The 27235-nt window shown below is 42.3% G+C and overlaps 1 protein-coding gene across 2 annotated transcripts in view; it reads left to right on the top strand.

Moving 5' to 3' along the window:
- The window catches only part of homer1b (homer scaffold protein 1b), a 54800-nt gene that overhangs the window by 18196 nt on the left and 9369 nt on the right, over nt 1-27235 (top strand). For both annotated transcript variants that reach the window (XM_060907863.1, XM_060907862.1), the window contains 3 exons: nt 8029-8160; nt 13263-13355; nt 16247-16404. In XM_060907863.1, coding sequence (XP_060763846.1) covers nt 8029-8160; nt 13263-13355; nt 16247-16404 — 383 coding nt within the window. The remainder of the gene's footprint in view (nt 1-8028; nt 8161-13262; nt 13356-16246; nt 16405-27235) is intronic.

The following is a 27235-nucleotide window of genomic DNA, read 5'->3' as shown; positions in this document are numbered from 1 at the left end:
TGACAAAATACAGATAGGTCATGGATTACGGATCACGGGAATATAATAAAAAAGGATACAAACTACAGAGAGGTTATGGATTTTAATACAGATGCATCATGGATGCTAATAATTTACAGGTAGGTCATAGATGTTTCAGTCTATTACAGATTGGTTATGGATTTCATACGGATGATGCATCATGGATAAAAAATTAAGAAGTCTAAAACAATTAAATGTTTGGACTGGCAAAGTTCATAATTAAAATATCTTACCTGTATTTATATGTTTACTTTATTCATTTACGATTGATATTTCACGGAAAATCACATACCCGTGAATAAAAGATCTGTGCTTTGTATTATGTTTTTTATTTTCCATGAATCCATATTCCGTGACTTCTTGATGCAACAAGGATGTACAAAGATGCCCAGGAAAAATAGCACATGCTCAGACAACGTCACGTGTAAACAATTACCTGATTGGTCAGATGTTTTATCGGATCAGGTCCATGCCTGGAAAAATCACTCCAGAAGCAATCTCACCAATACTAATAAACCCAGGCCTGGGGTTATAGGTATCGTTATCGGTCTGGTGTGAGCACCAACCACATAAACTGCAGGGGACTGATTTATTTATAGTTATAGTTATCTGTATTGTGGGACCGAGACTTTAATTTAGGAAAAGGAAAAACAGACCTTCATATCTAACTGAAAAAGTCAACAACATACAGTATCTTACAAAAGTATTCATCTCCCTTGGTGTTTGTCCTTGTTTTGTTGCATTACAAGCTGGAATTAAAATGGATGTTTGGAGGGTTAGCACCATTTGATTTACACAACATGCCTACCACTTTAAAGGTGAAAATTGTTGTTTTATTGTGACACAAACAATAATTATGATAAAAAACAGAAATGTGGAGTGTGCAATCATAGGTATTCACTTCCTTTCATATGAAACCCATAAATAACAGCTGGTCCAACCAATTCACTTCATAAGTCACATAATTAGTTGATTAAGATCCACCTGTGTGCAATCAAAGTGTCACATGATGTCTGTATAAATCAACCTGTTCTGGAAGGACCCTGACTCTGCAACACTACTAAACAAGCAACACGAAAACCAAGGAGCCTCCAAACAGGTCAGAGACAAAGTTGTGGAGAAGTACTGTATAGATCAGGGTTGGGTTATAAAAAATATCCCAAACTTTGAATATCCCAGGGAGCTCCATTAAACCCATTATAGCAAAGTGGAAAGAATGTGACACCACTACAAACCTGACAAGAGAAGGCCGCCCACCAAAACTCACAGACTGGGCAAGGAGGGCATTAATCAGAGATGCAACAAAGACACCAATGATAACACTGAAGGAGCTGCAAAGGTCCACAGTGGAGATGGCAGTATCTGTCCACAGGATCACTTTAAGCCATATACTCCATAGATCGGGGCTCTATGGAAGAGTAGCCATAAAAAAGCCATTGCTTAAGAAAATACATTTGGAGTTTGCCCAACAGCATGTGGCAGACTCCCCAAACACATGGAAGAAGATTCTCTGGTCAGATAAGAATGAAATTAATCTTTCTGGCTATCATGGGAAATGCCATGTGGGGCGCAAACCCAACACACTGAGGACACCATCTCTACAGTGAAGCATGGTGGTGGCAGCATCATGCTGTGGGGATGTTTTTCATCTGCAGGGACAGGAAAGCTGGTCAGGACTGAAGGAAAGATGGATGGCACTAAATACAGGGCAATTCTGGAGGAAAATCTGTTTGAGTCAGCCAGAGGTTTGAGACTGGGATGAAGGTTCACGTTCCAGCAGGACAATGACCCTAAACATACTGCTAAAGCTACACTGGAGGGGTTTAAAAGGAAACATTTAAATGTCTTGGAATGGTCTAGTCAAAGCCCAGACCTCAATCCAACTGAGAATCTGTGGCATAACTTGAAGATTGCTGTACACCAATGCAACCCATCTAACTTGAAGGAGTTGGAGCAGTTTTGCCTTGAGGAGTGGGCAAAAATCCCAGTGGCTAGATGTGTTAAGCTAATAGAGACATACCCCAAGAGACTTGCAGCTGTAATTGCAGCAAAAGGTGGCTCTATAAAGTATTGACTTGGGGGGTGAATACCTATGCACACTCCCGATTTCTGTTTTTTCATGTTTGTGTCACAATAAAACAACAATTTTTACCTTTAAAGTTGTATGCATGTTGTGTAAATCAAATGGTGCTAACTCTCCATATGTCAGAAATGGCGAGCTGAGGTGAAGTGAGGACCCAAGAGCAGACTCAAGACACGCAGTGTACAAAAAGAAACTTCTTTAATGAAGTACAGGGCAGAGGTACAATAAGGCTCAGGCAAAAATCAATGGTCAAAAAACGGGCCAAGAGGCCAAAACACAGAAGAGCAGGCAGGTACGGTCAGGGACAAAAACAGGACAGAAAAATCTTCACAAAAACTGAAGAAAACAGGGATAAGGGAAACCCAGGCAGAGGAAGCAAAAAACACAATCCAAAGGAACAGGGGCGAAAACTAGACAAAAAAACAAGGAACGATACAGGCAGGGGGAATCGAGAAGTCACAATACCAAAGGGCTGTAGCGAAGCTAGGAAAGTCTGCAAGAGACAGTCTGGCAACTGGAGTAGCTCCAAACAGCTCTTAAGAAGGCCCTGGCTGATGGGAGAGGAGTGGTAGCAGGTATGGGAGTGCCTTCAGGGAAAATTGCCTACAGCAGGGCAGGACTGAATTCCTGTCCCGGAACCGGCCTGGAGCTGGCATGGAAGTCCCACAAACTCAGGCATGGATGGACTGGACCGGACTGTGACACCATAAATCAATTTAAATTCCATCTTGTAATGCGACAAAACAGGACAAACACCAAGGGGGATGAATACTTTTGCAAGACACTGTAAATCTTGGACGTGACCGAAGATCAGATGCTAATTATAAAGAGTAATGTGTATTGCGGCTACCAGATCCAACTAACCAAATGTTCAGAAGCCGCGGTGGGCTAAGCAGGGGAAACAATTGTCTTACACGCACTCAATAATCCAATGTCCACATGCAGGGCCTCTGACAGCTTTGGCTGGGCCCGGGACAAAATGCTCTGAATGGGCCCCCCCTAACAAACCCCCCCGGGGCCAACCCACACACACACCCACCTCTCTTATCCCAGTCTCTACTCACTCCAACCCTTAAATGACAGGTATTCAAAAACCATTCAACCGGTTCACTGAATCTTCCCCCCTGTGCTGTAACGGAATAAACAGTTACTGTTATTTTGTATCCTTTAACCGAACGCCATTAAATGTATTCCGTTACGCCCCAAGCCTGCATGCGACAGCCCCCGCAATGCCTTCCTAAACTCGTGGATAGTCTACTATAATCACGCGATTGGGGTGCGCTTGAAGGAGCAGCGATGGACGGGGGATTTCGGGCAGGGCTGGGGGCGAACATAGTATACTGTGCGTGCGTACTGTCCAGTGTGAAAAGCAGAGAAGAACACACCGCTCGAGAAACGGTGGGATATTTGCGGGCTAATGTGAATATTCTTAGCTTCAATCAGATATATGAAACACAATGTTATTAAGCCGTTGTGGTTATGAAATGATTCAGTGCCCTGTGCGTTTGATATGGTGTTCAGTGTGACTTGCTCTCCCCTCGTTTGTAACATGAATTGCGTGCCGCGCGTGCCTTGGTTGGGGTTACTTTACGGGGCTGGAAAAAGTTGGCTGTGTCTTACCTGGCTCAGCTGCCCCACTGCCTTTGCTAGTACCTGCTGCATCATCCCAATCTTTTTAAAAATATTTATGCAGTGAGCCCCTGAGTCTCTTGGTTTCTTCCTCTCTTTTTCTCTTTTCTTTTCTTTTCTTTTCTGTGCTCCTGACTTGTGCATGTTGGCAAATGGCACGCACGCTGATTGTCGAAGTGCTATGATCGAACGATGTCATTTTTTCCCCCTTAATCAAAGAGTCAGACCAAACCATTTTTGCATTGGGGTGGGAGGGGGTTCTTGACGCCTTTTTCAAAGACAATAAAGGCAAAAGATCTAGAAATCATTTATTGAATGCAAATATAGCACATTTCTCCCCCAAATCAACACATTTTGAAATGAAATAAAATAATCGCAACTTCATGAGAGCCCAGTTCTGGGCCCTCCCCATTCCTGGGCCCGGGACAGCATACCCGTTTGTCCCCCCCTGTCGGCGGGCCTGTCCACATGATTACTCCCGTTTCTGTAGTTTATTGCTCTCCATTTCATTTAGACTCCAGTAGTCTTTCCAAGTACAGGGCAGAGCAAAAAAAACATCCAAACGAACAGAAGTTTTAGGTGAGTCCATGCGATGTGCTATGTGCGGTACACAAAAGCTAGCCCTCCCCGTGCTCACCCCACACCAAACTGAACTGAAGCCCAGGTGTCAGGTAAGGCTGATTAAGGCTCCCAATTGCGCACCGCACACGCCCAGCGCCACACCCATGTCCAAAAGTAACCAATAAAATGAAAACAACACAAACCAAATAAACCAATACCCATAAAGTTGGCACCATAATGAAAAGCAAAAAAAAGAAAGTATTTATGGCTCCTACAATGTGCAAGCTTTTCAGGGTGGATTCGTCCAGCGTTAGTAGGACATTCGTTGAAGGCTGTCACATCTTAAGAACCACAAATATGCATGTTATAGTCGGGTATTAGGAAACATGCAGTGACTGTCACTAGACTTCCACTGTAAGTGAGTCAAGATTAATAGTTTTCTTTTTCTCAGTATAGAGAAACAAGTATTACTTTAATCAATAAGGTACTAGCAGAGATAGTCAGTAGGAGTCATTACTCCTCCACGTGAGAAAACTCCTCCATGTGAGATTGGAGAGCAGGGGATGGAGGAGAGAGAACACTCCCACTTCCTACTGCTCGGATTGTATAACATTTGTTACACAAGCAAAGCTGAAGCCCACTGTCATTTATCTTCTACAGGATCATGTAATGCAGTTGTATGGACTCTATCTCTGACTACCATGTTTTCAGATGTGTGTGGGAGTATGGAGATCGAACTCCTTTTATACATGCATAAACATCGGGTCACTTCTCTATCAGGTTTCTGATCAGATTACCTCGAAAGCTCGACTAAGGAAAAGCTCAGCGTGTGCTCTTAATTGAGAATTTAGTGTCAATTTGCATTTCAAGAACTCGAGCTGTTGCATTTTACTATCATTTTAAAAAATCTTTTTGCTGTTTGCGCTTTGCCTTTGCCCCTCTCTCTCTCTCTCTCTCTCTCTCTCTTTCTTTCTTTCCGTGTTTGCTCTCTGTGCACGATCGGAGCGCCTTTCAGATTTACACCCACACAAACGCATTCACTTGCAGTAATGCTGGTCATTCCATCGCTCACATTTCACTGTCTTAGAAAGGCAGCAATGGCTTAAGATTTAGCAGACGCTGTTAAGTGTTTATAGCTGGCTATTTCTGTTATCATTAGTCACCCAGTTTAAAATGTTCGAGAAAATGGACGTCGGATTTATTGCGCGATTGTTTGTTGAGACTGTTTTCGTGGAACAGAATTCCAGGGAGCACGCTCAATAGAATAGTTCACTGTGGTCTGAGCTTTCACGTGGGAGCTCCATGTTGCAAGGTGTTCTGATCAGATACACACACGTCAAGTCACACACATCACACACACATCACATTATCTCTAGCCGCTTTATCCTTCTACAGGGTCGCAGGCAAGCTGGAGCCTATCCCAGCTGACTACGGGCGAAAGGCGGGGTACACCCTGGACAAGTCGCCAGGTCATCACAGGGCTGACACATAGACACAGACAACCATTCACACTCACATTCACACCTACGGTCAATTTAGAGTCACCAGTTAACCTAACCTGCATGTCTTTGGACTGTGGGGGAAACCGGAGCACCCGGAGGAAACCCACGCGGACACGGGGAGAACATGCAAACTCCACACAGAAAGGCCCTCGCCGGCCCCGGGGCTCGAACCCAGGACCTTCTTGCTGTGAGGCGACAGCGCTAACCACTACACCACCGTGCCGCCCCACACGTCAAGTCTTTAAGAGTAAATTATATGACCATTCTCTATGGTCTCCTTTGCATCCCGTTGATGATCAATCAATTTATATTAGATCAACACCACACATGATTGACGCTCTTCATCTCTCAAATTGGCATCCAAGTCATGTTCTGTGGCGTAGACGAAAACATGAATTATACCGTGGTGCTTGAAAGTTTGTGAACCCTTTAGAATTTTCTATATTTCTACATAAATATGACCTAAAACAGCATCAGATTTTCACACAAGTCCTAAAAGTAGTTAAAGAGAACCCAGTTAAACAAATGAGAGAAAAATATGATACTTGGTCATTTATTTATTGAGGAAAATGATCCAATATTACATGTCTGTGAGTGGCAAAAGTATGTGAACCTCTAGGAGTTAATTTGAAGGTGAAATTAGAGTCAGGTGTTTTCAATCAATGGGATGACAATCAGGTGTGAGTGGGCATCCTGTTTTATTTAAAGAACAGGGATCTATCAAAGTCTGATCTTCACAACACATGTTTGTGGAAGTGTATCATGGTACGAACAAAGGAGATTTCTGAGGACCTCAGAAAAAGCGTTGTTGATGCTCATCAGGCTGGAAAAGGTTACAAAACCATCTCTAAAGAGTTTGGACTCCACCAATTCACAGTCAGACAGATTGTGTACAAATGGAGGAAATTCAAGACCATGATTACCCTCCCCAGGAGAGGTCGACCAACAAAGATCACTCCAAGAGCAAGGCGTGTAATAGTCGGCGAGGTCACAAAGGACCCCAGGGTAACTTCTAAGCAACTGAAGGCCTCTCTCACATTGGCTAATGTTAATGTGCATAAGTCCACCATCAGGAGAACACTGAACAACAATGGTGTGCATGGCAGGGCTGCAAGGAGAAAGCCACTGGTCTCCAAAAACAACACTGCTGCTTGTTTGCAGTTTGCTAAAGATCACGTGGACAAGCCAGAAGGCTATTGGAAAAATGTTTTGTGGACAAATGAGACCAAAATAGAACTTTTTGGTTTAAATGAGAAGCGTTATGTTTGGAGAAAGGAAAATGCTGCATTCCAGCATAATAACCTTATCCCATCTGTGAAACATGGTGGTGGTAGTATCATGGTTTGGGCCTGTTTTGCTGCATCTGGGCCAGGACGGCTTGCCATCATTGATGGAACAATGAATTCTGAATTATACCAGCAAATTCTAAAGGAAAATATCAGGACATCTGTCCATGAACTGAATCTCAAGAGAAGGTGGGTCATGCAGCAAGACAACGACCCTAAGCACACAAGTCTTTCTACCAAAGAATGGTTAAAGAAGAATAAAGTTAATGTTTTGGAATGGCCAAGTCAAAGTCCTGACCTTAATCCAATGGAAATGTTGTGGAAGGACCTGAAGCGAGCAGTTCATGTGAGGAAACCCACCAACATCCCAGAGTTGAAGCTGTTCTGTATGGAGGAATGGACTAAAATTCCTCCAAGCCGGTGTGCAGGACTGATCAACAGTTACCGGAAACGTTTAGTTGCAGTTATTGCTGCACAAAGGGGTCACACCAGATACTGAAAGCAAAGGTTCACATACTTTTGCCACTCACAGATATGTAATATTGGATCATTTTCCTCAATAAATAAATGACCAAGTATAATATTTTTGTCTCATTTGTTTAACTGGGTTCTCTTTATCTACTTTTAGGACTTGTGTGAAAATCTGATAGTTTTAGGTCATATTTATGCAGAAATATAGAAAATTCTAAAGGGTTCACAAACTTTCAAGTACCACTGATGGCATTATGGTATGGTTATGACATTCTCATGATGACACCATCCACCATACCCAATCTATATTCATGTGCTGTTTGGTCACAATCAAAGTCCAAGACCAAAGTGAGATTTGAGGAAAGCAAAAACTCCCCATGTCCTCACCAATGCTCGTTTCCTCACCTGTAATCTCATGTTTGCTTGTTCTCTGTGGGTTGTGAAGAATAACGCTGTTCTTTGTGATTGCCCACAGGCTATAATAAACAGCACCATCACCCCGAACATGAGCTTCACGAAGACGTCGCAGAAGTTTGGGCAGTGGGCAGATAGCCGTGCCAACACGGTGTATGGGTTGGGGTTCTCCTCAGAGCATCATCTGTCGAAGGTGGGTGGAATTGTGCACTGCTCTGGCTTGCTCAGTCTCTTTTTGTGCATCTTGGTGCTGGGGAACACCTACACACTCTGCCCTAATGAGCAGCTGTACAGTCATCAGTGTGTGGGAGGCTTCTTCTGCGTGGTCCTTTCCTCTCCCCTTTCTCTCTTTCAGAATTTTTCTCTCTTGCTTTCTCATGCTGTTCTCTCTCTCTCTCTCTCTCTCTCTCTCTCTCTCTCTCTCCCCCCTCCACATTATGATTAAGTACTGTCACACATCGGGGGTGGAAAACCAGCATGGCCTCACTATCAAGCTTATGCAAGAGAGACATCATGCCTTCACACCCTCATACACACATGTACATTATTCTTTTATGATCTCTCTTTCTCCCTTCGTCTTTTGCTTGCATTAAACAGGCATGATTCATTCTCCATAATGTCCATTTCACCAGGTACAGTTTACTGGAGCAAGATTGCACAAGCTCATTGTTACATCTTACAATTCTTCAATCAGTTCTTTCAAGAATATCTGTTGGGTTCAAAGGTCAGTTGGGTTAATAGTTTAGCTGGGGAGGCCAGTAAGGCACCTAACCCACAACTGCTCCCTGGGCTGCTGTTGTATGTCACTCTGGATAAGAGTGTCTGCTAATTGTCATTAATGTAAATGCAGTTTAGCATGTAAATCTAATATGAAATGAGTGGTCCACTAATTCAAAATTACTTTTTTTTTAAAAAATACACACATCTCTATTTGTATGTCCACACTCAGGGCCATATTTACTAAAGCACTAATTACAGCCGTTTTAGTTGCCATTTACGTTAGTGGGGAGGCCAATTTAAAATGTGCATGCAAATAAACACAGGCGCACACCTAATTAGCATAAAGCCAGCACAATATAAACCTTTTATTTTCCACATGTCTTCCTTTTAGGAGGCATGGTGGTGTAGTGGTTAGCACTGTCGCCTCACAGCAAGAAGGTCCTGGGTTCGAGTCCAGCGGCCGGCGAAGGCCTTTCTGTGTGGAGTTTGCATGTTCTCCCCATGTCCTCCGGGTGCTCTGGTTTCCCCCACAGTCCAAAGACATGCAGGTTAGGCTAATTGGTGGCTCTAAATTGACCGTAGGTGTGAGTGTGAATGGTTGTTTGTCTCTGTGTGTCAGCCCTGCGATAACCTGGCGACTTGTCCAGGGTGTACCCCGCCTCTCGCCCATAGTCAGCTGGGATAGGCTCCAGCTTGCCTGCGACCCTGTAGAACAGGATAAGCGGCTACAGATGATGGATGGATGTCTTCCTGTCAGACCTGGGGTATTCTTGCAACAATGTTTATTACTCTTGTTGTTAAATTGCACAGAACCTGATCAGGTTCCATTATCCATCCATTAGCACGATGGTGTAGTGGTTAGCGCTGTAGTGTTGCCTCACAGCAAGAACACTGCAAAAATGATATCTTAACAAGTTAGAATATCTTGAATATAGTTGAAATGATCTAGCATTTTAGAAAAATACAAGACACCAACTCTGAGATTATTAAAACTAGTTCTAGATTGTAACCAACTTTTTCCAAGATGTCTTGCCAAGTAAAATTATCTGTCCATGCAGCAAGATAATTTCACTAGTATTAAGGAATTTTCTCAAATTCAGTTTTTTGCAGTGGGCGGCACGGTGGTGTAGTGGTTAGCGCTGTCGCCTCACAGCAAGAAGGTCCGGGTTCGAGCCCCGTGGCCAGCGAGGGCCTTTCTGTGCGGAGTTTGCATGTTCTCCCCGTGTCCACGTGGGTTTCCTCCGGGTGCTCCGGTTTCCCCCACAGTCCAAAGACATGCAGGTTAGGTTAACTGGTGACTCTAAATTGACCGTAGGTGTGAATGTGAGTGTGAATGGTTGTCTGTGTCTATGTGTCAGCCCTGCGATGACCTGGTGACTTGTCCAGGGTGTACCCCGCCTTTCGCCCGTAGTCAGCTGGGATAGGCTCCAGCTTGCCTGCGACCCTGTAGAACAGGATAAAGCCGCTAGAGATAATGAGATGAGATGAGTTTTTTGCAGTGAAGGTTCTGTGTTCGAGCCCAGTGGCTGACTTTCTTTGTGGCGTTTGCATGTTCTCCCCATGGGTTTCCTCCACCATCCATAGACATGCAGGTTAGGTTAATTGGTGGCTCTAAATAGACCGTAGGTGTAGACCACTGGACTCAAACCCAGAACCTTCTTGCTGTGAGGCGACAGTGCAAACTACTACACCACTGTGCCACCCCCTGATCAGATTACGTGCCACCCCCTGATCAGGAAACATTCCAAAATGCATATATAATAAAGCTAAACCTCAACGCATCACTACTGCCCTTCAGTCTTATTATAGCGTTTGGTAAAGTGATGTCATGACCCTGCATCTTATGACTGTTCTACTATTTTGATGTGGTCAGACATTCAGTGACTCAGATAGCCAGCCTAGCTAATGGATGAATTTTCATACAAACTGAGTGTTTACACCCCCAAAAAAATCTAAGATGGCCTGTCGTGTTCCCGATACTACACATCCATAAATTGCTCATAGGCTCTGAGTGACTAAGAATATGCACTTAACTACTTACCAGATGTCCTGAGATGTCTGGAAATGTAATAGGAGGTAACAGGTCCAGGTCATTACTCAAATCTGTTTGGGAGTTTGTATGGCTCCACACTGTCAATAAGAGAAATGTGATACATACTGTATACCATTGCTGCCTCACTGCTCCAGGGTCCCTGGTTCGATCCTGAGCTCAGATTACTGTGTGCATGTTTTCCTGTGTCCCAGTGGGTTTTCTATGGGTTCTCTGGTTTCCTCCTACTTCCCAAAAACAAGCTGGTAGGTTTTAAATTGTCTAGGTGAAAATGAGTGTGTGTGTGTTTTGGTTTGTGATGGCCATGAGGTATTTCTGCCTTGCAGCCAGTGTTCCTGGGATCGACTCCTGATCCTGTGTGTGTGTGTGTGTGTGTGTGTGTGTGTGTGTGTGTGTGTGTGTGTGTGTGTGTGTGTGTGTGATGTAATCAATGATTCCCAAGCCTATTAGGTGCTAAAACTCCTCATACTTGTTTAATGAATTGCTGAATTGCAAGCATAGACATGATTTATGGTGGGGATCCTGGGTCATGTCCATTTTTATTTATTTATTTATTTATTTATTTATTTTTATTTTTTTTAGTGTAAATCTGTAGACAGTTACAAAATCAGAAGAAACTGATCTAAAAATTATCACTTTTGGGACAGCAGTCTCTCAGGATGGCATTGGTAATTCCGCTAACTCTTCCATCCATCCATTATCCGTAACCACTTATCCTGTACAGGGTTGCAGGCGAGCTGCAGCCTATCCCAGCTGACTATGGGTGAGAGGTGGGGTACACCCTGGACAAGTCACCAGATAATTGCAGGGCTGACACATAGAGACAAACAACCATTCACACTCACATTCACACCTACGGTCAATTTAGGGTCACCAGTTAACCTAACCTGCATGTCTTTGGACTGTGGGGGAAACTGGAGCACCTGGAGGAAACCCACGCGGACACGGGGAGAACATGCAAACTCCGCACAGAAAGGCCCCCGTCGGCCGCTGGGCTCGAACCCAGAACCTTCTTGCTGTGAGATGACAGTGCTAACCACTACACCACTGTACTGCCCTCTGCTAACTTAGATAACTATGAAATGGTGAATTGAATGGTGTATTGACTCCAGCCATGTGGCGGCAGCCTGAAGGTTAAAGAAGCAGCCTTGGGCTCAAAGGGTTGCTGGTTTGTTTCCTGGGACTGGCAGGAAAAATGTGAGGGGCGTTGAGTGCATGAACAGCACTTTCCTCTCTCTCTGTATCATGGTTGAAGGGCTCTTGAGCAAGGCACCTAACCCCTAACTGCTCCCTGGGTGCTGTAGCATAGCTGCCCACTGCTCTGGGTATGTGTGTGTGCTCATTGCTCACTTGTGTGTTCGCTGCTTCTGATGGGTGAAAAGCAGAGGAGGAATTTTGCTGTGCTTTATTTGTGACAAATAAAGGCTTCTTCTTCTTCTAACGATCATTATATAGTATATGTGAATAAATAAGCTTGTCACCACAGCAACCTATTTAACCAAACTGTTAGATCACACTCTAGCTTACTTTCTACTCCTTTCTAGCTACAGTGAAGATTCTGTGCTAGACTGAAAAGCAATCACAGTGAAGAAATGTGAAATGCAACACACAAACCATGTTACTTTTCATTAGTCACATGCAGGCAACATCTCATCTCATTATCTGTAGCCGCTTTATCCTGTTCTACAGGGTCGCAGGCAAGCTGGAGCCTATCCCAGCTGACTACGGGCGAAAGGCGGGGTACACCCTGGACAAGTCGCCAGGTCATCACAGGGCTGACACATAGACACAGACAACCATTCACACTCACATTCACACCTACGGTCAATTTAGAGTCACCAGTTAACCTAACCTGCATGTCTTTGGAAACCAGAGCACCCGGAGGAAACCCACGCAGACAACATGTAAATTCCGCACAGAAAGGCCCTCGCCGGCCACGGGGCTCGAACCCAGATCTTCTTGCTGTGAGGCGACAGCGCTAACCGCTACACCACCATGCCACCTGCTAATGATCACCAGTTTTTAAATCCAGAACATGGTTGCGACCATGCACAATATTAGTAGATACAGTGTTTTGCAAAAATATTAATCCCCATTGGTGTTTGTCCTGTTTTGTCACATTACGAGCTGGAATTAAAATGGATTTTGGGGGGTTAGTACCATTTGACTTACACAACAAATGGTGTTTTATGATATTTTATTGTTTGGGTCACAATAAAAAAAACCCAAACATTTTCACCTTTAAAGCGGTAGACATGTTGTGTAAATCAAATGGTGCTAACCCTCCAAAAATCCATTTTAATTCCGGCTTGTAATGCGACAAAACAGGACAAACACCAAGGGGGATGAATACTTTTGCAAGACACTGTATGGACCTTAGTACTACCAACGTCTTTTGTCTCCTAAAACTGCTTTATTTTTTCTTATCATTCTCAATGTACACTTATTTCTACTGGTTCTCTTGAAAGGATCTTAGGCTCACTCAGACCTTGTACATGCAAATCTGACCTAAAACATCTTCTCAGTTTGCAGATAAGTTTGCGGAGTATAAAGAAGCAGCCCGCTTAGCCAAGGAGAAGTCCCTGGAGAAGATGGAACTGGCGAGCTCTCCATCTCAGGTAGGGATATTTTCATTGTAAAGATCTCTGCTTGTCTAGGTCTTTTAACACACTTCATTACAGCATGTTTTATTCCACTGAAAGTAAAATTTCCTTTTCTTCGCTTTAAAACTAAAACAATTCCCTAGGGCTTTGCACTTGGGCAAATTGGATTAATGAACAGTTTTGTCACACTGTTTAGTTAAAACCTTACAGCACTTGATTAATATTGCTATTCTTATCAGTACTGAAGCCTGAGGCTCCTTACTGTAAATGGCATACTGTTAGTTGACAATTGGAGAGTCATTATAAGTAATTAATATGGCTCTGTTAATATCCAGTTAACCATTTGTGTGTTATCGGTAGACACAAACATCATGAGAGGAGTTTTCACAGACGCATACAAGGATTTCTTCATATTATGCTATAACAAAAGGCTACATTTTGCCAACTTGTGCCACTATTTTTATTATATCCTCGCTCTGAGGGGGGGTATACTGGTTTACCTCTGTCTGTCCGTATCTCCGTCCATCCAAAACACCCTTTTTCTCAGCAACCACAAATCATAGCCACTTGGTACTTGGTACCAAACTTCAGCTTGGGGTTCTATACCGTGTATACCATTTTCAGGTCTGTCACACATCGGCTTCTGGTTTACTGACTGAATGTATTTACGAAATGTATAGCCTAGATTTACAAAATTTTCGTAACGTTTTTCTCAGCAACTACAAATCACAACTGCTTGATGTTTGGTACCAAGCTTCAGCTTGGGGTTCTATACCGTGTATATCATTTTCAGGTCTGTCACACATCAACTTCCTGTTTACTGACTGAATGTATTTACGAAACATATAGAATGAATTTACAAAATTTTTATAACACTTTTCTCAGCAACTATAAATCACAACTGCTTGATGTTTGGTACCGAGCTTCAGCTTGGGGTTCTATACAGTGTATACCGTTTTCAGGTCTGACGCACATCGACTTCCTGTTTATCGACTGAATGTATTTCCGAAACATATAGACTTAGATGACCTTTATTGTCATTCAGTATGCAACAAGTGTACACCGAATGAAATTTCATTGCAATTTGGCTCAGCACAGAAATGAGTTTGAAGTGTATTAAATTAAATTATGCAGCAGCAAAAATATTATAAAGTGTAATAGTATAAAGTGACCTGTGGAATTTGGAATGTTCAAGTTATAAATAGAAGTTTAGAGTTTGGGTTTGGAGTTCAGCAGTCTGGTGACCTGAGGGAAAAAGCTGTTACAGAACCTGGTGGTCCTGCACCTAATGCTGCGGAACCTCTTTCCAGAGGCCAGAGGGGAGAACAGTCTATAATGAGGGGTCAGTGATGATGTTTCTGGCTCGAGACATGCAGCACCTTGGTGCAATGTCCTGAATGGAGGGAAGAGAAGTCCCAATGATTTTCTCTGCTGTCCTCACCACTCTCCTCACATTCTTCCAGTCAGAGGCACTGCAGCCTCCACACCACACAGAAATGCAGCTGGTAGAATGTAGTGAGGATGGGCGGGGGCAGGTGGGCTCTTCTCATCCTACGCAGGAAGTGCAGACGTTGCTGTGCCTTCTTGAACAGTGACACGGTGTTCACAGACCAGGTGAAGTTATCTGTGATGTGCACCCCCAGGAACTTGGTGCTATTGACCACCTCCACAGCCGTGTTGTTGAGGTGAACACCTTCACGGCCGTGTTGTCAAAATCTACCAGCTGTAGGGTGGATTTTGACGCTATTTCCAGAAGCAAAATGCTATTTCAAAATAACAGTTTACTGTACCAGGATGCTATTTGAAATTCCTGGGGAGAGACACTGCTCTTTACTTATTTGTTTCAGGGTTAATTATTTGTTGAAGTCAACATTCATAATAAGTGTCCTATTCCTTCGATTGCTTGCATTCTGATATAAGCGAGAGCGGGGGGATACTAGCTCACAGTTGATCTTGTTGGAATTATGCAGTATTTTGATTGCAGTTATGTTTGATTTAATTTGATTTATTAGCTTCATCATATGTAATTATAGTTATAGAGTTTGTAAATTTTATAATATATCAAACAGGAAAACTGAAAAAAATTTCTCTCTCTCTCTCTCTCTCTCTCTCTCTCTCTCTCTATATATATATATATATATATATATATATATATATATATATGAGACAGGGAAACTGCAGCAGCGTTAAGCCAATTACTGCCGGCCCAAATAAAAGTCTTGTAACAACTAAATGTATAGGTATTGATGAATAAAGATAAATATAAATAAATCTCATCTCATTATCTCTAGCCGCTTTATCCTGTTCTACAGGGTCGCGGGCAAGCTGGAGCCTATCCCAGCTGACTACGGGCGAAAGGCGGGGTACACCCTGGACAAGTCGCCAGGTCATCACAGGGCTGACACATAGACACAGACAACCATTCACACTCACATTCACACCTACGGTCAATTTAGAGTCACCAGTTAACCTAACCTGCATGTCTTTGGACTGTGGGGGAAACCGGAGCACCCGGAGGAAACCCACGCGGATACAGGGAGAACATGTAAACTCCGCACAGAAAGGCCCTCACCAGCCACGGGGCTCGAACCCGGACCTTCTTGCTGTGAGGCGACAGCACTAACCACTACACCACCATGCCGCCCATATAAATAAATATAGAACACATTTAAAATTTTATATTAAATAACTAACAAGAAGAAGTAGCAAGAGCAAGGCTTCTGCAAGAGTTATATTTCAAACAAACTGTCTTAAAAGTACGTGTTTGTCATATTGTGCCTATAGTATTATAAGGTTCTCGTTCATTCTTTACCCAGAGTGAATCTAAGGTCACAAGATGTTTCTTCTGGCTAATAAATATAACAGAAATCATAGGACTTTTTGTTTGTGATTGTGGTTCTTTACAGGAATCGCCTGCTGACATTCACTCGCCTCTGACCCCTCCCGTCTCCGCTGACCTCTGCCGAGTCAACGGCACTGGCGATGATGTCACCTTGTCAGACGCATCGCCAAATTCGGAGCTCCAATCAGATCTGTCCCCAACCACCCCGACCCTTGCGCACAGGTAACTAAGTTGTGTGTGTGTGTGTGTGTGTGTGTGTGCGTGCGCATGCACTGTAAGAGGAGCTTTTAAAGCATTTAAAACCTACTTGATCTGGGTTTGCATTTAGCACTCTTGCTTTCATTTAATCAACTCAACAACCCAATACGGTTATCTAAAAGAGCTAAATGTGGTTATATAATCTTAGATTATTATGCGTTGGCTCTCAACCAAAAAATAAAGTGACCATCTTGGAATAAAAATACACCAGTGTGCAGAGGCCCTAAATGTAAACATCTATATGAGTGTGTAGATTCGAGCTCTGTGTCTTTTCACCCTCTCCATTTACAGCACATATTAATCAGCTTGATTCCTTGAAAGTAAAATTTCTATTTTTCACTAAGACAGTTCCCTTGGGCTTTACCCTCCCTGGGATTGTCATAAAGTTGGATTAATTAACACTTTTAGCCACCTATTGGATAATGTTGCTTTTTGTATAGCTGTAGTCAGATGTTTACATACAGAAGCATTAATATCATCATGGGTAGGAATGTCATGGCAGTGTTGGGCTTTCACGGAGTTCTTTGAACTGTTCTTTTTCTGTGGCAGAATGATTGTACAGGATACAGCTTTAATAGAAAAAAAAACAAGAATTAGGTGCACAAGTTTTAATTCATTTTGGGTTTTCAGAATTCAAGACAGGGTCAAAATTATACATCCAGGGTCAAACATACATTCAGCACACCTAATATTTGGTTAAAGGGATCTTCCAGCGGATTTACTCTTAAACTTATGTTAAGTAAAAGTATTTGTAGATTTCAACAGTCAAACATTCATTTTCGGAGACCAAATAGTGTTCTAGAAGAATTAGTTTTTATTAAAATACCAGATGGGCCTCCTGCGGAAGTGACGTATGCGATGACGTGGCGTAGCGGAAGCTTGGAACAACTCGGCTGTTTATATCCTCTGCTCACATTGTGGTTTTGCTCGAGTTCGAACGAATCATCGAATGAGACGCTCACATCTCCCAACAAAGAACACCGGATAATCTTGTCTTCGAAGACAACTGTCTCTGCCTGGATTTCAACATTGACTGGTTCATCTGTTTGCACAGCAATATCCCTCTTTCTGGTCAATTCATATTCCTAGGACATAACATCGTCTTTTCTTTCTTTTTATTCAGGAAGCCACCATTAATCTTGTTTTTAATTCCGTCGATACATCAAAACAGGATGATTCAGAATGCTCCGAGCATAAGTAGGGCACTGCAGACAGATTGTTTTGAGCTCTTCCAATGGCATGAATCCATTTCTTGCGAATAGTTGGACGATTCTGGCCAGGTAAATGGTGAAAAGATATCTTCTCATCCTTCTTTTTAGCATCATTTTGGCCTGTATATGCTGCGCAATGAGGCATACTTTACTTATTTAAAAACCTATAAATTCAGTAAAAATACTTGTAAAACTAACAAAACCACAATGTAAGCAGAGGATATAAACAGCCGAGTTGCTCCAAGCTTCCACTACGCCACATCATCGCATACGTCAGTTCCGCGGGAGGGCCATCTGGTATTTTAATAAAAAATAAATTTTTCTAGAACACTATTTGGTCTCTAAAAATGAATGTTTGACTGTTGAAATCAACGAATACTTTTACTTAACATAAGTTTAAGAGTAAATCCGCTGGAGGATCCCTTTAAATGTCCTTTATCAAGTGTCATCTTGACCAGATGCTTTTGCAAGCCATCAGCAAGCTTCTTAAACACAGTCCAACATATATTTCCAATAGGGTTGAGGTCTGGACTTATTTTAAGGTTAATGTTAGAATGTTAGTTTATCCATTCCACAACCAGCTTTGATGTGTGTTTGGGGTCACTGTCCTGTTGGAACACTCAATTGTGTCCAAGTTTCTGGTGGTTTGAGATTATGCTGAAGAATTCTGAGGATGTCCTCCTTCGTCATTATTCCATTCACTTTGCACAATGCACCAGTTCCACTGGCAACAAAACAGTCCCAGAGCATGATGCTACCACCACCATGCTTAACAGTTGGTACAGTGTTCCTCTGTGCCTCTGGTCATTATGGCCAAGGAACACAATATTTGACTCATCTAACCATAAAACGTTCCTCCAGAAGGCTTTTTCTTTGTCCATGTGATCAGCTGCAAACTTTAGTTGAGCTTCAAGGTGTTGATTTTTAAAGCAGAGGCTTCTTTCTTGGACAGCAGCCTCAGTCCATGGTGAGGTAAAATTCACTTGACTGTAGTCAGTGTTCCAGCAGCTTCCAGTTCATGGCAGGTCTGTGCTTTGAGGGCTCCTGGGTTGTGCATGAACCAATTTCCTCTCAGCTGAGATTGACAGTTTGTGCCTTTTTTTCCCCACAGCAAAGTGACTACACCTCTCAATAACTTATACTTACATACAATTGCTTGAACTCATTATCTTGGAATCTGCAGCTGTTTAGAAATGGCTCCAAGAGACATCCCGGAGTTGTGTAAATCTACGATCCTTTTTCTCAGATCTGCACTGAGCTCCTTGGACTTTCCCAATGTATTATGTGTTGGCCAGTCCAATGAGTGCTGTCAAGCTAAAGGTCAATTTATGCTGACAACCCAGTCCTCGCAGACGGTGTCGCAGACAGTGTCTGCGTAGCCTCCCCACCTTTGCAGACGCTCTGCGCGCACCTCCCAAAAATTGTGACACCGCAGAAGCCTCGCAGACAGCGCCGCAGACAAGAGGGCTCTGATTGGTCCACTCTACCCGCTGTACACGCACTTCTGCTTCCCTACTTTCCCGGTTTGTTTTGTTTTCACGACCGGCATTTTTAAAAACACGAGCGAAGATGGAGCAGCATGAAGAGCGGTTGATTGAGGAAGTGAGGAAGTACGTACATCTATACGACTCCAGTTCTAGTCATTATAAAAAAAAAAGTTCTAGTCATTATAAGTAACCGGAGGATAAACACTCCACTAACCACATCCACCAACTACTCCTAGCGACTTCGCGCCCCCTTGCGTTGTGCCGGTGAATAACATCGCGCATGCCTATTATCCCCGCTGAACGATAAATTACAACTGTCTGCGAAAAGCTATCTGCGAAAGCCTTGTCGCAAGAGCATGCAGAGGCCTTAACCCTTTTTATGTTGGCACAGAGAAGCTACCAGCTGTAGTTAGTTATGATCACTAACAGGAAGTTAAGAGGCCTTGGCCATGGCAAGTTAAAAGACATTTTGGAACTTTCAGCAGTACTAAATTAATAATCTAAGTGGCCATATGTACATTTTTGACCCTGTATATATATATATATATATATATATATATATATATATATATATATATATATATATATATATATATATACTGTATATAATTTTAACCCTGTGTTAATTGACAGTCCAATATTGTCATGACATTCATGTCAAGTTATGTAAACTTCTGACTACAAATGTATATTCCTTCATACACGAGGAAAGTAAAACACAAGCCCTTTTTGGGATACATACAGTATAATGCATCCTCAATGCCAAGTAGAGCTTGTTTATTAGTTTGAAGCATGCGTCATCTGTTTTTCTTCATCTGTTCCTCTTGAGTTAAAAAGTTGAGTCAGCAATGCCTCAGTGGTCCACAATACCAGTGAGGGTAATTTCTTCAGTATTAAATGCAATTTTTTTTTTTATCTTTTTCTTTCCAGAGACGTGTTTCAAACATGTCAGGTCTTCTCTTTCTGATAAACCCATTCTTGCTGCTTCCTGATAAAAGCCACTGCATAGTTGCTGACATGCACATTATGCTGAAACACACACAGCACACAGGGCTGTATTTCCGACGGTACTGGATTTCCCATAATGCAGTGTTTCTATATGCATATTTATATTACTGGTGCAGACGGATTGCATTCCTCTAATGCTTTGTAGCTACCTAAAAGGACTCTCTTTAAGCCTGTCTTTGTTTAATTATATACAGTATCTTGGTTCATATTCCTGCAGGGATATGTTTCATGTTCTTTGACACTACTTTGTACACTTCTTGTGACTTTGTGACTGTTGGAATGCACTTCCGTATTGTAATTTGAGACTGATTATGCATATCTGTAAACTTTTTCTGAGAATAGTTTTATTTTCTGTATTTATTAAATATTGCATCCTTTTTTGTTTCTGAAGTATTTGTAAATCTCGAGTTATTAATCTATCATATTTAATGTGTGATCATTTTAGATAATCACAGACTAAGTGAAGGGCCAAATACTAAACTGGTGAAGCTGGGAGAGCGATATGTATTCAGAGTAGGGTTATGTAGCTGCTTTCTTCCATTTTCTGGGCTCTTTATTTAGGTTATGCACTTCACCTGTGTGTAGATTACACTGACACAATTGGATGCCAGATATTTTTTGAATAGAAGTGTCTGAGACGGGATTTTACACTCACCGGCCACTTTATTAGGAACACCCATACGTCCGCCTGCTGTTTGATGCAGTTCTCTAATCGGCTAATCCTTTGACAGCAGCTAAATGTGTAAAATCACGCAGATACAAATCAAGCGCTTCAGTTAATGTTCACTTTAAACATCCAAATGGGAAAAATTGTGATCTCAAAGTGTGACTTTCTTTCACTGTGGCACTGTGGGTGTTGGTTTGAGCCAGATGGACTGGTTTATTTGAATATTTCAGAAACTGCTGATCTCCTGGGGTTTTCACACACAACAGTCGCTAGAGTTTACACAGAACGGTGCGAAAAACAAAAAACACTGAGTGAGTGAGTGACAGTTCTTTGGGTGGAAATGCCTTGTTGATAAGCGAGGTCAGAGAAAATGTCCAGGGGTGGGTTTCCCAAAAGCCTCTTAACTCTGAGAGTATCTTAACTAGGTGAGAGAGCGTTCATTGTGCTGCTCGCTCTACCATTTAACGATGATCTTTGGGAAACTCAGGCCAGATTGGTTCGTACTATATCCAGGAAGGATATAGCAACTCTTTACAACCGTGGTGAGCAGAAAAGCATCTCAGCATACAACAGCAGAAGACCGCATTGGGTTCCACTCCTGCAGCCAAGAACAGGAATCTTAGACTCAAGAACAAGTTCCTATTAAAGTGGCCGGTGATTGTATACACACACACACACACACACACACACACACACACACACACACACACACACACACACACACACACACACACACACCTTTGCCTTTAAACACAAACCTTAAAAAAAAAATTAGTCTGTGTACTGAATAAGAAAGTAGTGCTTTCTTCTTTGATGTCAAATGTATTCCTCGAGATAATGAATGCCTCCAGTTAAGTTGCTGTCTCCTCCAAAGCTGAACAAAAACCTTTTCATAAAGGGATGATTCTATTAATTAATTGTGTCATATTTATGTATCTAATATTTGCCTCAAATGGCATTCCATGTTTTTTTTTTTTTTTTGTTCCTATGTTATTACATCCCAAAATGTGTTGTTACATCAAACTGTCAGACAGTGGCACTGGTCTTAATATTACTGTTTGCTCGAGTTAATATTGTGGAAGAAAACGCTCAGACTAATGGATCACTGAGGCACACCTCTGTATTAGGAAAGCGCTGCCCCATGTGCACAATTCTCTCACAATTTCTGTGTAGCATTTAAGACCATTGTCACTTCTGAAGTCTGAATCTCAGTGACGAACCGTTACTATTAAAGCTGGGACTTCAGCTCAGCCAAAACTTAGCCAGACACCAAAACAGCAACAGGGCAAAGGATTTTGTAAGGGATTAGTGGCAGGCTGCCAGGTCGCTCCGTTGTGTGTAGTTGTTGTAAGATGTTGATTTTAAAAGTAGCTAAGTAAATTCCACAGGGAAATGAATACTTAAGTCTTTGTGAAAAATACTGTAGCGAGCGTGCAGCGTGGAAGAAGAGTCTGGAGACAGAAATTTCAGGCTACATCCACACGACAACGGCAACGAGATTTTTTTTTTTAAATATCGCGTCCACATGGGCAATGGATCAGTAAAATATCAGGTACATATGGCAACGCAACGCTTGCTGAAAACGATGCAATACACATGCCACACCTCTACGTGCGCTGTAAGACGGTCCCATCGGAGACACCAGAACAATAGAAGAAGTAGACACATGCGCATAAACCCCTTCTTCTGTAGCATCAGCCACATAAAGTTTTGATTATTAATCACTAGCGTAAAACGAAAGACGCGGAAAGAGGAATGAATGGGGGTAGATGGAAGCCGGTACGCCAACATTCTGATATCCTCCAGAATTCTTTAATGGTCCGGAATAAATTGAATGCTACACGTTGATGGATTACTTTGTTCTTCTACGCCCTTTTTGAGGAATGTATTGTCGGACTTAAACCAACATCTAAAGAGGTGAGATCGCTCCTTTTTTTCCCCTATTTTTGCTGGCGGGATTGTTTTTGTTTTTGGAAAGGGCACGGGCGGTGCGCGGTTTGGTTATACTCAGTACTTCCGCAGTGTTTGGACTAAAGACTCTACCCTCAGGGCTATTCTCTCACTCTCTCTCTCACTTTGCACCATTACACAATAAATATTCACAGTGAAAATATTTTGTAAGCACGTTTCATGAACCAAGTTATAGGATTTGTTGACAACTCGCATCGAGTTCGTTACACTTCTACCCGGTGTGAAGCACTGACAGCCATGTGGTTGTGATGTCATCGTAAACAAATCCGTTCTACTCATCCAGACGACTTCGCAACGGCGCCGTTGCCAGATTTTTTCACTCTGGAACCCGTTCTCAAAAGATTTCGTTTTGGGGCACCCAAAATGCCGGTGCTGTGTGGACGCCAGGCCGAAACGATAAACAATTTTATCAGATTCACCTGAATCCGTTGCCGTGTGGACAGGGCCTTAGTTTCTCGGTCGTTAGTCTGTGCTACTTGCTCTTGATAGCACTGGCTTGACCGCTTTATTAGCATTCGCTAACACTACTGATGAATGCTACACCGGCTGGAAGGTGACTTCATTGCTGCGCTTACAGCGCCGACTCATGGTTAAGCTCGCGTTGGCCTTCAAAAATGCTGAGGGTGATAAATTTTTGGTCCCTCCTACTATAAATCAAAATCTGATTGGTTAATTCATCTGTCACTTCCTACATAAACACACACTCCCATGGCCTTCTGTCCTGGCAATGAAGTCCTAACCAATGAGTGAGCCAGCTCTAAACTCTTCTCAGCCTAGATACAACAAACAAACAAACAAATAACTCAATTTGAATGTTTTCAAGACAGTAACCCTTTCATTTCTGAAGCAAATTTGATCGAAAATGAGGCCAAATTAGAATTAGAAAAGAACAATTATAATGAAATTATGAAAGAATGAAAGAAATTAAATATAACATTTGAAATGCTGATATGTTTGGATCTTCTCTGAAGGACTAGAAGGCCCTGACGGTTCCCCTCTGCTGAATATAAATGTGCACAATTTCCGTCTAAAATCCTCACGATGCGTGCCCAACTTAATTATTAGTACAGCCCTTAATTACTTTTTAAATGACCTCATATTTACCTCATGCATTATCATTGTCATTGTTTTCGAAAGAAACTGAGCTCACTGCTGTTAGACTGCATCATCTTGGAGCTGTAGTCATTATGTGTGCGCGTCTGGTGTGTTTGGCGTGTGTGGGTGGTGAATTCACTCTTCGCACAGTCACTTCTGCAGCACATGAGTCAGTCAGATGCCCTGTTATGTCAGATTGCTGGAGGAAAAAAAAGGCTGGAATGTATGATGTTTAGAGTTGAAGTTAAAGATTATACCAATTTGGCTGGATGAATAGTCGAACATTACAGTGACACTTTGAGCGCTGATGAAATCACTGCCATATTTATGTATTTATACAGACACACTGTACAAATAAATACGCTGTGCAGCGGGTTGTGTAATGTGCTGCACTGCTGAGTGAACTGGCTGGACACCGTTATGTGGAATTGTTTATTGATTTCGTTTCTGGTTTGCTTTGGGGAATTTAGTCAGCTTGTCGAGATGAACATTTATCACAAATGTTAGTTCCTGTGTGTAGATGCTGAGCATGGTATATAGTTTATATCGCTATATAACAGTTCTGACATGATTCATTTATTCAGGAGGTGTAGAAATGAAGCACAATGTTTTCTGTATGATAGTGTAAAAGTTTATTTCAGGAATGTTGAAAGGTTCACATATTAAATGAGTACAAGTGTGATGTATAGTTTAAAACAAGTGATTTCCTGACTAAGACAAAGAAAAAAATCTGGACATCAGCAAAGCATTTTGTCCCTTGATGAATCCAAAAATTTTTTTTTATACATAATAGCCATGGATGTTTACAGTTTTTAATCAAATGTAGCTATTCCACAGGATGTTGGTTGGTATTTGAGCAAATAAGCTTGGTTTGAAGTCGAGTAGTCAAGTAAAAAGTGAATGTTGTGTGTAGTAAATACACACAGTGGCCTAGATTTGTAGGAAAAGAAATGTATACATGTCATGTCAAGAAATCAAGATAGTAATATTCACATCAAATCAGACATTTTTAATACTAGCATATCATATATCATTATCGCCATGCCATAGTCACTAAGTCGCATGACCGAAAGTTAATTAATTACTGCCTTAATCCAGATTACCGCGAGTTGGCTTAGTGGTTAGCGTGTCCACCTTTCCATTGGGAGATTGTGAGTTCTACTCGCGGTTGGGTCATACCAAAGACTATCATAAAAATGGTATCTACTACCATCTGGCAAGGCATGCTGCAATACCAATGCAAGTGGGGAGTCAAACTCTTGTGGTTACCAGAGGACCCTAGCTGTATAGGCTGAGGGCTGTGGAAATGGAGATTGGCGCCACCCAATTGCACGGCACGGGAAGGACTTTAATCCAGATTAAATTAGAAACGATAAAGACATGATTGTTTAACAGTTATTCCACAAAATCAAGTCGTACATGAGCTGATAGCTGACGAGGTGCGTAGCGTCGAGTCGGCTATAATCCATGTACGACGAGATTGAGCGGAATAACTGTTTTATTCGATCCACATTCACTGGATTTTGAGACATGCAGCATTTTTATTTTTATTTTTTGCAAATTCAATAAATAAAAACTTTACACAAAACGTCTGACAAAATCATTTCCGCTTAGAATGTAAACAAACTGGCGAAATACCAGTAGCAATTTTTGAAAAATGCTGTAGTAATAATAATAATAATTCTTGATTTTTTTTAATACGTTCTTACCATAAAATACTTTTATTCCATATTTTGTTGCTTTTTTGTGGTTTTGTTTTAGAGTAGTTTTTATTTTGTACTCTGTTGATTCAGCAATACGCGCCGCCATTTCGTTTTTCTCTACTCACGGTATACGGTATGAGCTGATAGCCTAGTAGTAGAGTAGCCAATCAGAGTGCACAATTGCTCATATCCAGTGAACGTGGATAGAATAATAACAAGGATCCCTATTTTGCTGCTGGTTGAGAGTCCAGCACATTTAGATGGATTTTTAGCCTTACCACAGCTTCTACACCTGGTCCTTACCTGAGGAGGTGAATCAGGTGTGTTAGAGCAGCAAAATCACCAAACTGCTGCTTTAAAGAACAATAGTCAGGCACTTCAGATTAGAATTATTGACCTATTCTTTCATAATAGATTTAGAAATAAAGTTGTTGACTGACAATTAGGATAATTACAAACTTCTATCCCGAAAGGGTAGATACATCTGTAAATACTATAAAGGAACACGTAAATATGATAAAAATGCGAGACAACTTACCACAAATGAGGCCTGTCTGTTTGGTCTTCTTTTAGTGAAATGACTTTCTCCCGTTTGCCCGCAGCATAGCACTCTTCCTCTCTCTCACACACATACACAAGTGTCTGGTTGAGGCCCGCCTTGCCTCGCTTGCTCGTATGAGGAGCTTTATAAGCATGTGTTGCTCCTTGTCGTGTCCTGGGTAGGTGTCTGGATGTGGGCTGAGGATCCGTCAGTCAGAGTGGCTGTCATGAAGGAAAGGTGGCGCTGACGTCAGCACTGCAGGCACAGTGTCGTGGGAGATGAAAATGAATTAGCGTCAGGTCTCGTGGGCCTGCAGTGTAGGCACTGAGCTTGCTGGAGTGCTTAGACGTGGTGTGTGTTACACACTGCCATGTGGGTGGCTGAGAGGGAGAAGGGAAGAGGAGATGTGCTGGAGAAAGATGGCAACTCAGTAAGCACTCTAAAGTGTGGGGGATGAGAGGGAATTCTGTGGGCTGTAATCTGCGTCGGTGGCAGAATCTCAATATGGCTCATAGTTCTGTTTCACTGACGGGAGGATTTTAACTTGTGAGTGTATAGTGATGTTGGGTGATCAGATTATGTTGTAGACTTGATAACATGATAAATCTACACTAACATTTATACATTTCACTACTCTGTGTATGCAGTTAGATTTGCTGAACATTTTCTTAACTAATAGCAATTTTACTGCAGTGAAAACGCGAACAATCATGTCCAGCGGACCACATGTTTGGGGTTATTATTATTATTATTATTATTATTCATCTCATCTCATCATCTCTAGCCGCTTTATCCTGTTCTACAGGGTCGCAGGCAAGCTGGAGCCTATCCCAGTTGACTACGGGTGAAAGGCGGGGTACACCCTGGACAAGTCGCCAGGTCATCACAGGGCTGACACATAGACACAGACAACCATTCACACTCACATTCACACCTACGGTCAATTTAGAGTCACCAGTTAACCTAACCTGCATGTCTTTGGACTGTGGGGGAAACCGGAGCACCCGGAGGAAACCCACGCGGACACGGGGAGAACATGCAAACTCCGCACAGAAAGGCCCTCGTCGGCCACGGGGCTCGAACCCGGACCTTCTTGCTGTGAGGCGACAGCG

This window comes from Neoarius graeffei, chromosome 24, assembly GCF_027579695.1.
Source record: "Neoarius graeffei isolate fNeoGra1 chromosome 24, fNeoGra1.pri, whole genome shotgun sequence".
In the NCBI taxonomy this organism is placed as follows: domain Eukaryota; kingdom Metazoa; phylum Chordata; class Actinopteri; order Siluriformes; family Ariidae; genus Neoarius; species Neoarius graeffei.
This window is presented reverse-complemented; position numbering and strand designations above follow the sequence as displayed.